Source organism: Pan paniscus, chromosome 1, assembly GCF_029289425.2.
Source record: "Pan paniscus chromosome 1, NHGRI_mPanPan1-v2.0_pri, whole genome shotgun sequence".
Taxonomy (NCBI): domain Eukaryota; kingdom Metazoa; phylum Chordata; class Mammalia; order Primates; family Hominidae; genus Pan; species Pan paniscus.
In genome coordinates this window covers 89891209-89904901 of record NC_073249.2, presented here as the reverse complement: position 1 = coordinate 89904901, position 13693 = coordinate 89891209, and the positions used below count along the sequence as shown (strand labels likewise).

Sequence of the window (13693 nt, the reverse complement as noted above, 5' to 3'; positions counted from 1 at the left end):
AAGTCAAATTTCTGTTGATCTGTTCCCTTCAGGACACATTCTGTGACTTTTCCCACCACGCCCTCACCTTCACCCCAGCCCTTTTCCCACCTTGTTATTGTATCTTTACACACTCCACAAAACATTCCTTGAAGGCAGAGGTGTCTCTTCTGCCTCCCCAGTGCTTGCCAAGTTCCTGGCGCATTGCAGAGGTAGAGGCTTGTGCCTCTCTGAGTTTATATTCAACTTTCTTTAAGATCTCATCCTTCCTCTTCCAGAAGCTTGGCCTCTTTTGAGGCCTCAACCCTTCTCTGCTCAGAGATCGGCTGTAAGAAGAAGGAACTTTGCCAACTTCCAGGGAAATCCCTGGGCCTATCATACATTCATTCCTTTGTTTATTCATCCTTTTGTTTACTTTCTATGAATTCAATCCTGCAATAACATGAGAAATGAGCTGCCTCTTTATGTGCAAGATGGACTCAAGGTGGCCTTTCCAGTCAGTCCCCATCCCTGCAGTGGTGCCTCCTAGGAAAGATATAAAAGGAATCGAAGGGATTGGGGGCTGCTGGCCTTTTTTGGAAGCAAGACTGCTCAGGGCCTAAGGGAGGCCCAGAGAACCAGCCTCAAGAAGGGACTGCCTTCCAGAGGGACAAGGGTTCAGGCCCTCAGAAAGTAGAGGGGACCAGTTTACCAGCACTAGGAGCTCTTGGGGCTGGTTTCCCAACCTTACTACTTCCTTCCCAAGCCCCAAGGGCCTCCATCTCCTGCACAAATACCTAGGGAGACCCCTACTCTTGGCTTCCAGCCCTGCCCCATGTCGCTCTCAAGGCCCTCCTCCTGGGTGGTCCTGTGCCAGCCCATGTGTCCTACTTTCCTAAAAGGAAGTTATCCTTGGTCTCATTGGTTGCCCAGTTGAATGCATTCCACTGACCCCTGCACAGACTTCTTGTTCCTTTTTTGGAAGACACTTTGGAGATCAGCATCCTCCCCCTCAAAAACAAAGAGGAAGAAGAGACCCACAGCAATGTTAGGCATGCCTCCTGCCATGCGGCCCTCTCCCCACCCTTCAGACACCTCTTCTGAAACTCCCCAGGGCCCCCAACCCACCCTGTCTCTGTGGCACCAAGTCGCTTGCCTAACTGTGTCTCTGTAGGAGCTCCAAGCTGCCTCTCTGCCTGCTTCTCTCTTCCACTGTGCACTTCTTGGAGAAAGAGGCTGTGGCTCAATGGAAGTTTGCTGAACACAGGGTCACAGGCCAGAGGCGAGTAGCAGATCAAAGCCCAGAGCTCCAAAATGTCACCTAGGCTCCCCGCCATACATCACAGCCTTCACCACTTCCTGCAATTCACCCACTGCATACACCTGTCCTGTCAATTGGGTGTTTTCTAATTCTCTCCCCAGTCCTCGCTTCCCCCTAACCCCCTGCCCCCTGGCAGCTGCATAAGTAACATCCACAAGATCTGATTTGGAGGGAATAATAGAGACTTGGGCAGGGACACATTAGGCCTGGGAGGCTGATCATTGGTCTAGGGAAACAGCAAGAACATAAACTTAAGGGCCTTTGCCAGGGAGTTGGGGGTGGGCATTAACCCAGGACAAGACTCCAAAGAGAAGGCCTAAGACATGGAAATCTATAGGCAGGGACACAGGCAGGACAGTAATACTAATCACAAGCAGAAGTCAAGGCTCCACGATCTCGGCTAATAATCCAGCATCCCTATGGGGTAGGCGCCAGAGGCCCAGAGCAACTGGCATCAGGGAGATGACGGAGAGGTTGCGGGCTCAACTCAGACCCAGGGTAGGTCTGAACGAGGTCCTTCCTACCTCCCTATTTAGGAGAGCTTCTAGACTAGTCTGGGATGGATGGAGTTGTTAAGCAAATGTACCTGCCAGGATGAGAGTGGTGTAAGGGAAAAGAAGAATCTTAACAGGAATAAGGCCACTTTTATGCAGGATTCAAAATGCCTGAAATTCTCAAGTCACAGGTTCAGTTAGGTTCAAAGAAATCTCTCACATTTCTTATTTGATGAACAAATAGCAAGCATGTTGATGGAAAATGGGATAGGTGGTGAGTGACAGCATACCAAAACTTCCCTGTGAGGGGGCCCTTTAGACCCACTTCTCTCCCCAAAGGAGGGCCTGAGAAAGCACGTGGACTTGGGGGAAGGCACTGGGAGTTGGGGGAAAGACAGCAGAGTGGGTTTTGCCAGAGCCACCCAGTGAGGACGGAAGGACCCAACACAGCTCCTGCAGAGTTGTGGTCACTTAATTTGACTTTATTGCCAGCCAGTCTTCCCTCAGAAGTATGGCTTTCTGGATACCCACCCCTGAGCACCTCCTTCCCCTGGAAAGAAGAGAGCTGAGGAAGGATTCTCTGGGTGCTGGGAAGAAACCAAGCTCAGGACTGGGGTTCCCAAGGAGCAGTCAGGCAGGGCTGGAGCCAGGCTTTGCCTCCTTCCTCAATTTCATTCTGTTTCTCATGAGTTTCTTCATCCTTGGCATTTTGTGTCTTTTCTGGACTCGGATGACCCAGAGTCCCATGGCCAGAATTACCAAGAGCAAGAAGATGAGCAATCCCTTGGCCAGGAGGCAGAAGGCTATTGAAGGCTTCTCAGAAGCATAGTTAGGATCTGGGGTGGAAGAAAGGAGGAAAGGGCCCATCAGAGGTAGGGTTGGGGTTAAGATTTGGGCAGACTCCTACCCAAATTTCATGCAGGGGTCTCAAGTTCACAATCAGTTTAAGTCCCCTTGCAAGTGTCTCTGGAAATATATTCTATGCACAGAAGCTCAGGAACTGAGATCTAGGAATCATTCTGAAGCCAAGCAAGAGAAAAGAAAAGACCTTTGGAAGTTGGGGGCACTAGAAAAAGGGAGGGTCTCCTCTCCAATCCAGGTGTCAAGCCTCCATGGGAGGGGGTCAGCTTCTGAATTCCCTGGGCTCTCTTGGGAAGAGCTGGGGGAGGGAGATGGTGCCTCTAGGCACTATCTTTCATAAGCTCAGGGGGTGTCTCAGGGGTTCTGGTACCTGCACAGAAGGGCCCATCAGGGATGGGGCGAGAACTGATGTTGCTGATGGGGTTGTTGGCTCTGCAGGTGTAGGAGAGGGCACTGTCCCCTGGCCTCCAGGATGTGCTGAGGACAGGGCCTTCATGGAATGTATAAGCGCTGTGCCCCCGGGAGAGCCAGCTGTAGGTCATATCCATGCCTGCCTTCTCCACAGAGCACACCAGGGACATACTGCAGGCACCTTCCCCAGAACTCTCAAAGTTCACAGTGATCTGAGGCTCTGACAGCCGTCTTAGATGAAGGGGAAACACAAAGACCCTCTAAACAATCAGGGATTGGGTCTGTTTTCCTAAGCTCCTCAAACCTGGGGTACTAATGCTACCCCTTGACAGCCCCTGCACCTAAACAACAAATAGGCAAAAGCAAACAAACCCAACCACCATAAAACCTGTGGTTTCAAGGTCCCCAAGGCAACTGTCAAGGAAGACAGAGCTGCCTTTGGCATCTTCCACCTCCCCTTTACGTATTCTCTCTCTTACTTTTGTACTCTACCTTCCTCCAAACCCCATTCTGTCTCCTTGATCCCATGAAATATTATCACCCCTCTCAGGGGCATTTACATTTTAATCAGTGTCCCTTCAAGCTTCAAGGTAGATGCAGTGTGACAGACACTAAGAAGAAATTTGGGTTCAAGTAAAGAGAAGATACTCATTAGTAGCCCTCATCACACAGGGAAATAAAAGGCTCAAGAATGTAGGTGGTGTTCATCCCCAGAACACAATTTCACTGGAAGAGAAAAGCCCTCTACAGGGTCTGTACATGAAGCCCCTGATCCCTGCCACTGCATCGGACAGCCTCCTTGCTCCAGGTCACTCCGCCTGTTGCTGCGGTTCAGATACAACAGGTGGATTGGGCACACTCAATCACAGTATCTAGATTGGAGACAGTCTGCCTCCAGTTCTAGCCCCTCAAACCATAACCCCGAGTCCTGAGACCCCCACTCCATGGTGTGAGAAGCTCAGAAGAGCCCCCAAAACCAGCTTTATGGTTCCCAGCCTAAACTCACGGTAGACATGTAGATTGTACTGCTGCATGGTAGAGATCTGGGATGTTCTCAGGTTGACTTGAGCTTGGTAAAGCCCTGAATCCTCCCAGCTCAGATTGCTGATATGCAGGGAATAGCTGGGGTCCAGGAAGCTCACTCGGCCCTGGTAGTGTGGATTGGTCACCATGACGGTAGCTGGATGTCCCTCTTTCCCTGGCACCACAGTGGCAAGACTTTTGTGAGAGGACCAGATGATGTTCTCAACCTCTTCATCGGGTGGTATTTCCAGGGGGAGGCTGATGGACTCCTGAAGGACCGCAACCACTTCCTCAGGATCCACACCATCTCCAGAGTCTCCTTTGGCTGCCTATGCAGGAAGAAAAGAGAAGCAAACAACCCAGCTGCTGTCTCTGGGCTGCTGAACCTGGCAGTGGAGCTGCCAGAGTAGCGTAATCTCAGCTGGGCAGCTTCTATGACTCTCACACTAAATCCTGTTCTCCAGCTGCTGCTTCTGGCTCTAGATTTCCCCTTTCCCTGAGTTAAGCACCTAACAGGAGTTTGCTTCCATCTGTCCCTTCACCCTCCAAGTTTTACCTTCTCCTTTGCCATCTTGGGATTGCTCTTTCTTCCATATCCCCAGGTGTCTCTCGGTCCTGCCCTGAAGCCACACACCCTACTCCTTGTAACTCCAGAAGAGCTGACACATTCAACCCCTAAGAAAGGGTCTTACTGGCCCAGACCCAGTGGGGCAGGGGAACAGAGGTGGAAGGGGACATTTCTGTGCACGAGCTGGCAGCCTCACTCACCCTCCTGGAGCAGCAGGAGAAGAAGCAGCCAAGGAAAGGCACACATGTCAGCAGCCCCCAGCCCCAGGGGTGTGATTCAGTCAGTCAGTCCCCAGGACTGTGCAGAAGACTGCATTAGGAGGCTCCTAGACACAGAGAGCCTGACTGATGGTCCTGAGAAAAGGGAAATAATTTTCCCCTGACTACAGCCCTCTGACGTCCTCTGTCCTCACTAAGCCCCTCCCTATGTATCATGGCTCTCTTAGTTCTCTTTCAGATCCTGATTGTCATGACAGTTTACTCACTGACTCATGATGCCATCCACCAAACTCAGCCCAAATCCCACTTCCTAAATGAAGTCTTTCAAGACTTCCTACCCGCCCCAGGTCCCCGCACGTACTGCATGCCCCGAACTCTTAGAACATTCCCTATCCTGTTATTTGGCTCCCAGGATATTCTGCCCTAGCTCTCTCTGGGTAATTCCTATGTTGCTGTGATCATTTGATCTTATAAACATCTATATCTCCCCAGACAGACTTCATCTTTCATTTCCTGTGTATGTCCCATTATTGCTGGCCCCATACTAGACATGTGTCTGCACTCAATTGATAGCTTTATAATGGATGAATGATTAAGCCTTTTTATTTAAAGCTAGTTATGTTCCCACCTGAGAGGCTATTCGCAGGGGAAAAACATTTGATTCGATCCTCTTTAAGAAAGCAGTTTGGCCGGGTGCAATGGGTCACATCTGGAATCCCAGCACTTTGGGAGGCCGAGACAGGCAGATCACCTGAGGTCAGGAGTTTGAGACCAGCCTGGCCAACATGGTGAAACCCCGTCTCTACTAAAAATACAAAAATTAGCTGGGCATGGTGGCGTGCCCCTGTATCCCAGCTACTCAGGAGGCTGAGGCAAGAGAATCACTTGAACCCAGGAGGCGGAGGTTGCAGAGAGCCAAGATTGTGCCACTGCACTCCAGCCTGGGTGACAGAGCAAGACTCTGTCTCAAAGAAAAAAAAAAAAAAAGAGAGAGAAGAAAAAAAAAAGTAGTTTGACCAGAGAGTTGATCTATGTTGTTCATATTATGAAAAGACTTTAAATCCTTTTGTGAGAATACAATGTTGATCAACCTATATGAATTCAGATTCAAGAAGAGACTTCAGAGGATCAGGGTTATTAAATAGCTTCCTGGCAGTCAAAGCTGTTCTGGATGCAATGGGCTGCCTTAGAAAGTAGCTTCTGTCCCTAGTATTCAAGCTAAGAGGACAATCACTTGCTTGGATTATCTGCAATATCTCTGCCATCAGATGGATTCTCAGACTGGATAATCTTTAAGTTTCTTCTAATAATCAATTTTATGAGTCTGTGCTGTGAAGAGTGGTGTCTCAAGACCAAGGGAACAATAGAGGAAGATGTATTCAGCTTTGGTCTTGTGCCACCATTTCATAGTTTTAGGTTAGCAAATTCAGAAATCTGTTAAATGTTTATTGAGTAGCTTCTATGGTCCATACACTGTCTTAAGTGCTGGGGAATTAACAGTGACCAAGAATTTTAGATTGTGACTTCATGGAGCTCATAATGCTAACAATTGACATTGGACAAGTAACTACAAGTTTGATGAATCTTACCAAAGGAATAATTGAAGGAGCCTATAATAAGGCGATTTGGCAAAGTTGGAGTCAGGAGGGTTGGGGAAAAGCTATCGAGGAGAGATATTTAAGATGAGACCTTAGTTCTTCAAAGATTGGTAGAATCTGCTTAGTGAAGAAGATAATGAAGTGAGTAGTTCTTAAATTTCAATTTATGAGTATAAAACCTGAGGGATTAGAATTTTTTCTTAAAGGTGAACCAGATTTCAGTCTGAGTATAAAACGTTTTTATGTAATAAATCTGTTTAACAAATAAAATTAGATCCAGCAATCCCACTGTTGGGTATACATCCAAAGGAAATGAAATCAGTATGTTAATGAGGTATCTGCACTCCACGCTTATTGCAGCACTATTCACTAGAGCCAACATATGGAATCAACCTAAGTGTCTATCAATGGATGAATGTGTAAAGAAATTGTAGATATATACACAATGGAATACTATCCATCCTTAAACAAAGAAGGAGGCTGGGCAAGGGAGCTCATGCCTATGATCCTAGCGCTTTGGGAGGCCAAGGCAGGAAGATCCCTTGAGGCCAGGAATTTTAGACCAGCCTAAGCAACATAGAAAGACCCCATGTCTACAAAAAAAATTTTTAAACATGATCAGGGCATGGTGATGCATGCCTGTAATCCTTGCTATTTGTGAGGCTGAGGTGGGAGGATTGTTGAGCCCAGGAGTTTGAGGGTGCAGTGAGCTATGATCATGCCACTGCACTCCAGCAGAGACCACCCAGAATAGAGATGCATCTACTCCCAGCCAGGGGTAAGAGAGAGGGAACCAGCAAAACTTAACCAGCAAAACTGCCCTTAACAGAAAATAGTGCATCCTAGCCATCCTCCAGGCCCACTGAGTGCAAAGCCACTCAGCTAGGTAAGAAGAGTTTTGACACCTCCCCATCCTCCTGGAGTGAGGAAAGCTGAGTAGGGGGTGGTAAGTGGAGAGGGAGCAAAGCAAAACAAAACAAAACAACAACAACAACAAAAAGAAGGAAATGCTACCATTTACAACAACATGGATGAACCTGGAGGACATTATGTTTAGTGAAATAAGCCAGACACAGAAAGACAAATACTACATAAGTTCACTTAATGTGGAATGTATAAAAAGGTTAAACTAGGCCAGGCATGGTGGCTCACACTTGTAATCCCAGCACTTTGGGAGGCCGAGGCGGGGGGATCACAAGGTCAGGAGATCAAGACCATCCTGGCTAACAGGGTGAAACCCCATCTGTACTAAAAAACACAAAAAAACTTAGCCAGGCGTGGTGGCGGGTGCCTGTAGTCTCAGCTACTTGAGAGGCTGAGGCAGGAGAATGGCGTGAACCCGGGAGGCGGAGGTTGCAGTGAGCCGAGATCGTGCCACTGCACTCCAGCCTGGGAGACAGAGCGAGACTCTGTCTCAAAAAAAAAAAAAAGACAAAAAAAAAAGATTGAACTACAAGTAGAGAGTAGAGTGGTGGTTACCAGAAGCTGTGGGAGGGGTGGGGATTGGAGAAATATTGGTGGAAAGATTTCAAAAGTCAGTCAGATAGGAGGAATAAGTTCAAGAGATCTATCATACCATATGGTGACTACAGTTAATAGCAATGTATTGTATTCTCAAAAATTGCTAAGACAGGCCAGGCACAGTGGCTCACACCTATAATCCCAGCACTTTGGGAGGCCGAAGCGGGTGGATCACGAGGTCAAGAGATCAAGACAATCCTGGCCAACATGGTGAAATCCTGCTTCTACTAAAAATACAAAAATTAGCCAGGTGTGGTGGCGGGCACCTGTAGTCCCAGCTACTCAGGAGGCTGAGGCAGAGGTTGCAGTCAGCCGAGATCGTGCCACCGCACCCCAGCCTGGCGACAGAGAGAGACTCCATCTAAAAAAAAAATTGCTAAGACAGATTTTCAGTGTTCTTACCACAAAAAAAGATAGTTGTATAAGACAACACTTACATTAATTAGCTCGATTTAGCCATTTCACAACATATTCATATTTTAAAACAACATGTTGTACACCATAAATAGGTATAAATTTTTGTGAATTAAAAAATAGAAATAAAAAATAAAAGCAAGGAAAGAAAAGAAAAGAAAACACGGTCATGAGTATAATGCTCAGAGCTTAAAGGGTGAGAATATCAGTTAGATTCTCTGAGAAGCAGAAGCTGGAGTTCGGAGATAAAGAGTTTTAATGTGGGGAAAGGCCTGGAAAAGATAAATGGAGAAGGAAGCAGGGTGGAGCCAGAAGGGCCTCAGACCTTGATGCAGGTCTCACAGTCTCAGCTGACTTAGCAGGGAGCTCTGGCACCGACTGCCTGTTAGAGAAGGCCCATAGTGGGCAGGCATGTCCAGGCACTGGGACTCTAGCTGTGCAAGAATGTCCCGGTGCCAGGACTCTTGCTGTGCACAGCCATGGGCTGGGGCTGCTGGGAACAGCGTAGATCCCAAAGGTGCTGCAGCTCGAGCCTGTCGGTTAACTGCACTTCTTGCAGCCAAAAATGTGTTTACTCTTGAAGGGGGAGCCGAGGCTGCTACAGTGAATATGCTGATAGCCAGAAGGTAACTGTTCAGATTTATTAAACCTGTCTCCATAAGTAGGCATAAACAGTCCATGATGCCTATTGAGGAGAGGAAAATAATTTCCACCCCACTGAGCTCTCCGAGTCCAGTGTGGAGAAAGTCACTTCTGAGAGCATGATTGTCAAGTCTAACTTTCGTTTCTTTACTTTTTTTTTTTTTTTATTAAGAGACAGGGTCTTGCTCTGTCACCCAGGCTGGAGTGCAGTGGTGCAAGGCTCACTGCAGTCTCAACCTCCCGGGCTCAAGTGATCTTCCCATCTCAGCCTCCCAACTAGCCGGGACTACAGGTGAGCACCACCATGCCCAGCTAAGTTTTTAAATTTTTTTTTTAATAGAGATGGGATGTGGCTATGTTGCCCAAGCTGGTCTTAAACTCCTGGACTCAGGGGATCCTCCTGCCTCAGCTACCCAAAGTGCTGGGATTACAAGTGTGAGTCACAGCGCCTAGCCAAGTATAATTTTCATTCTTGCTCATGGATTGTGATTCAAATAGAACTTCAATTTTTTTCTCTCAATGCCCTTTTAATCTTATTTAGTGGGGTAGTCTTCTCTGCCTCAGATGTGAACTCTGGCCTCGGTCTCAGTCCAGAAATGAGTACTGGTCTCGGTTTAGAAATGAGTACTTCCTGTGCCATGTAATATTCAAAATTCCAAACTTACCTTATTATCAAATAATCTCCCTTACCCTGGCTTAGGTCTTCCAGGCTAGAGGCTGGCAGTCGGGGAGGGAGCAGTCTCTGCTCTCTACTATGCTCAGCTTGCCTCTCTGAATCTGTTCTCCTCCTTCCCCTCAACTCTCTTCCCCCAACTCAGGTTTCCTCACTCCAGGAGGATGCAGAGGGTGGGGAGGTGTTAAAACTCTTCTTACCTAGTTGAGTGGCTTTGCACTCTGTGGGCCTCACAGATGGCTAAGATGAACTATTTTTTGTTAAGGGAAGTTTTGCTGGTTAAGTTTCTCTCTTACCCCTGGTTCCCTCTCTCTTACCCCTGACCAGGAGGTGGATGCATCTCTATTCTGGGTGGTCCTTTGCAACTCCTTCCTCAGCCCCTGGACATCTGGCCACACATCTCATCTCCTCCTCCCCTGAGGCCTGTCCAAATGCCCCTATCGTACAGCACCTAGGACAACCAAGCAGGCTGTGTCTCATGGGTGGCCCTTAGCTACCCATGACAAACATTCCTTGCCCCGGCAGATCCTAGGATCTACAACATGGCACCATACTCCTGGCTCCCTCGTGGGAGCCCATTACCAGTTTTAACTCTCCCAGACCTGTCATAGGTGCCTGTCGCCTCTGACTCTCACCTGCAGGGCCACATTCCAAAGCTCCCTAAGCCCTCCCCTTGAAGTCTTCTTTACTTGGCTTGTGGTCAGAGGTGACATCACTATACCCTGGGGAAGAGGTGTGGACTCACAGTAAAGTTCTTTCCAAAGAAGTCTCTTTCTTGATCTCCCTTTCTCAGCCCTCCATCCATAGATGAGGGGGTTCCAAAGGCAGTGACACCAGTTCTCCTTGACTCCCATTGTACGTTCCTCAAGGGCAGATCTCCCTCACATTGCCTTTGATCTCCTGATACCCATCACACTGTCAGCTTAGCGTAGCGTAACTAAGGCAGGAAGAGACCCATTCTAACATCTTGCTTGTAGCAGACACTTAGGGTTCCCTGTAGCACAGCCTGTTTATCCACCTGACTTCTTTATATATATATATATTTTTTTTTTTTTTATTATACTTTAAGTTCTAGGGTACATGTGCACGACGTGCAGGTTTGTTACATATGTATACATGTGCCATGTTGGTGTGCTGCACCCATTAACTCATCATTTAGCATTAGGTATATCTCCTAATGCTATCCCTCCCCCCTCCCCCAACCCCACAACAGTCCCCGGTGTGTGATGTTCCCCTTCCTGTGTCCATGTGTTCTCATTGTTCAATTCCCACCTATGAGTGAGAACAGGCGGTGTTTGGTTTTTTGTCCTTGCGATAGTTTGCTGAGAATGATGGTTTCCAGCTTCATCCATGTCCCTACAAAGAACATAAACTCATCATTTTTTATGGCTGCATCTACACTGCTGTGTGGACAGTTTCATGATGGAGTGCCCCATGAAGTTTGCACCTGGGCAGTCTGTTTTTCTGCTTCCAGGCTTTCTCTGATGATCTTTTTTTTTTTTTTTTTTTTTTTTTGAGACAGAGTTTCGATCTGTTGCCAAGGCTTCAGTGCAGTGGTACCATCTCGGCTCACTGCAACCTCCACCTCCCAGGTTCAAGCAATTCTTCCACCTCAGCCTCCCGAGTAGCTGGGATTACAGGCGCATGCTACTACGCCCGGCTAATTTTTGTAGAGACGGGGTTTCACCATGTTGGCCAGGCTAGTCTTGAACTCCCGACCTCGTGATCCACCCGCCTTGGCCTCCCAAAGTGCTGGGATTACAGGCATGAGTCACCGCCCCCGGCCACTTCCAGGCTTTCCCTATGACAGTGGAAGGCCAATCAGCCAAGCAACTGGGAAGTATGCAGGTTGGGTGGGTGCAGCTAAGGGAGTGCCACGTTGGTGGGTAAACGTGGATAAATGTTCCAGCCTCCCTGCCCTATTCCATGAGCAATTCTGAGGCATGTTCTCCCTGGTTCCTCAGAGGGATTGGGCCCCAGTTGTCCACAACGGTAATCAACTATTAACACACCTTTTTCTTCGGCTCTCCTCCCTTCCTTGTCTCATTTTCCTCATTCTTTCTTCTTGGATTATCTCCCAGAAAGACGTCCTCCACCCAAGTTTTTATCTAAGGGTGTGCTTTGGAGAGAGACCAAACTATGACATTATTATATATAATAAAGTAGTTGCACCAGTAATGTTTAGACTTTCTCTCTCTTCTTCCTGGATCTTTAGGAGCAATTAAGCCAATGAGAAATCAGACCCACACCCCAATTCTGATGTAACAGCCTTGGGAAAGAGGTTGCAGTGAAAAGCTGGTCCTGCTGTGGTGGAGAGAATGGAGGAAAGATAATAAAAGGCCAAACCTTTGCTCAAACTTTCTCCTCAGCTTCCCTTTGGATCTGGAAAGCTGGGGACCCACACGGCAGAGCCATGGTACTGGAGGAGCCATTAACAAGTAAGTTCCAAATAAATCACCTCCCTCCCAAGGCAATGCGTGTTGAGATCTGCATGTGTCTTCTATCCTATTCTGAGGCCAGCCTGTGCACTTGATATATGGTTTCTTTTTCCTTTCTTTTCTTTTTCTTTTTTAAGTGTCAGTGTTAAAAAGGTGATTTTTCAATTGAACCATGAAGGTAGATGGAGAGAACTGTAAGAGTCTGCAAATTGTTGAAGTGCACCCAAAGGAGTCATTGTGAAACAAAGGAGAAAAGAGTGTTCCTCGCAGAGGGAGCAGCCTGTGCAGGATCCTTGGGGTGGGGGAGAGAGCTGGGCACACTGAAGTACAGAAGAAGCCCACACAGGCAGGGCCGAGAGATGGAGGCAGAGAAGAGTGGAGATGAGGCTACAAAGACGGACTGCAGGCCGCTCACTGGGGGCGTTTAGACCTGCTGAGTTTATAAGTTATGCACTCAAGAAGTTTACCTTTGGCCAGGCGTGGCGGCTCATGCCTATAATCCCAGCACTTTGGGAGGCGGAGGCGGGCGGATCACAAGGTCAAGAGTTCGAGACCAGCCCAGCCAACATGGTGAACCCCCGTCTCTACTAAGAATACAAAAATTAGCCCAGCGTGGTGGCACATGCCTATAATCCCAGGTACCTGGGAGGCTGAGGCAGGAGAATTGCTTGAACCCAGGAGCTAGAGGTTTCAGTCAGCCAAGATAGCGCCACTGTACTCCAGCCTGGGGACAGAGCAAGACTCCATCTCAAAAAAAAAAAAAAAAAGTTTACCTTTGACGGCAAGGGGAAACAGAGGATGGGAGGCAAAGGGAAAACATGGGGTAGAGGGATAATTTTATTGCCAATGATTTCGTTTTAAGAGTGGAGATGAGGCTACAAAGATGGACTGCAGGCAGCTCACTGAGGGTGTATAGACCTACTGAGTTTATAAGTTATGCATTCAAGAAGTTTACCTTTGGCCCGGCGCGGCGGTTCACGCCTATAGTCCCAGCACTTTGGGAGGCCAAGGTGGGCGGTGGCGATTTGAACATATTTAAATGCTGACGAGCAGAGCTGGTAGGAAGAGGGGTTGAAGATTTGGGGAAAAGGTGATGGTAATGGAACAAGGCCTCTCCCTGACCCCACCCCACCCCACACACACCCAGAAGACAGGAGGGAACTGAGATTCAGAGCCAAGGGAAAGGAACTGACCTTCGATTACAAGATGGGCCTCGGCTATAATGAGAAGAAAATGGGCAGAGATGCAGATAGGTTTTTATGTGACAAGCAGTTAAGGGAAGGCCTGCACAGTGGTTTCGATTTTCTCTGAAGTGGAGTCAAAGTTATCTGCTAAAACTGAAGGTTTACATGAAAGGCAGGCATTTCAAGAGAATGGACACAGTTTGAAGCAGGTGAGGTAACTGTGTGTTAAGGTTTCTTAGGAAGGTCCTCATGTAAGCCTGTTATCCTGCCCTAATTATTAATAGTGCCCCCTTTGACTCTCAGAAAGTGCTCTAGTTTGGAGGATAAGTTATGGTTACCCTAGAGCAGAAGCAAAATCTTACTAAAGGA

At 47.8% G+C, this 13693-nt stretch overlaps 1 protein-coding gene across 1 annotated transcript; it reads right to left on the bottom strand.

Annotated features, from left to right (window-relative positions):
* Nucleotides 1–2403: 2403 nt before the first annotated feature.
* SLAMF9 (SLAM family member 9) lies at nucleotides 2404–4882 on the bottom strand. The gene is given in 4 exon segments (NM_001302655.1): nucleotides 2404–2609; nucleotides 3005–3276; nucleotides 4048–4393; nucleotides 4837–4882. Coding segments are annotated over 4 exon segments (870 nt in total).
* Nucleotides 4883–13693: the final 8811 nt, after the last annotated feature.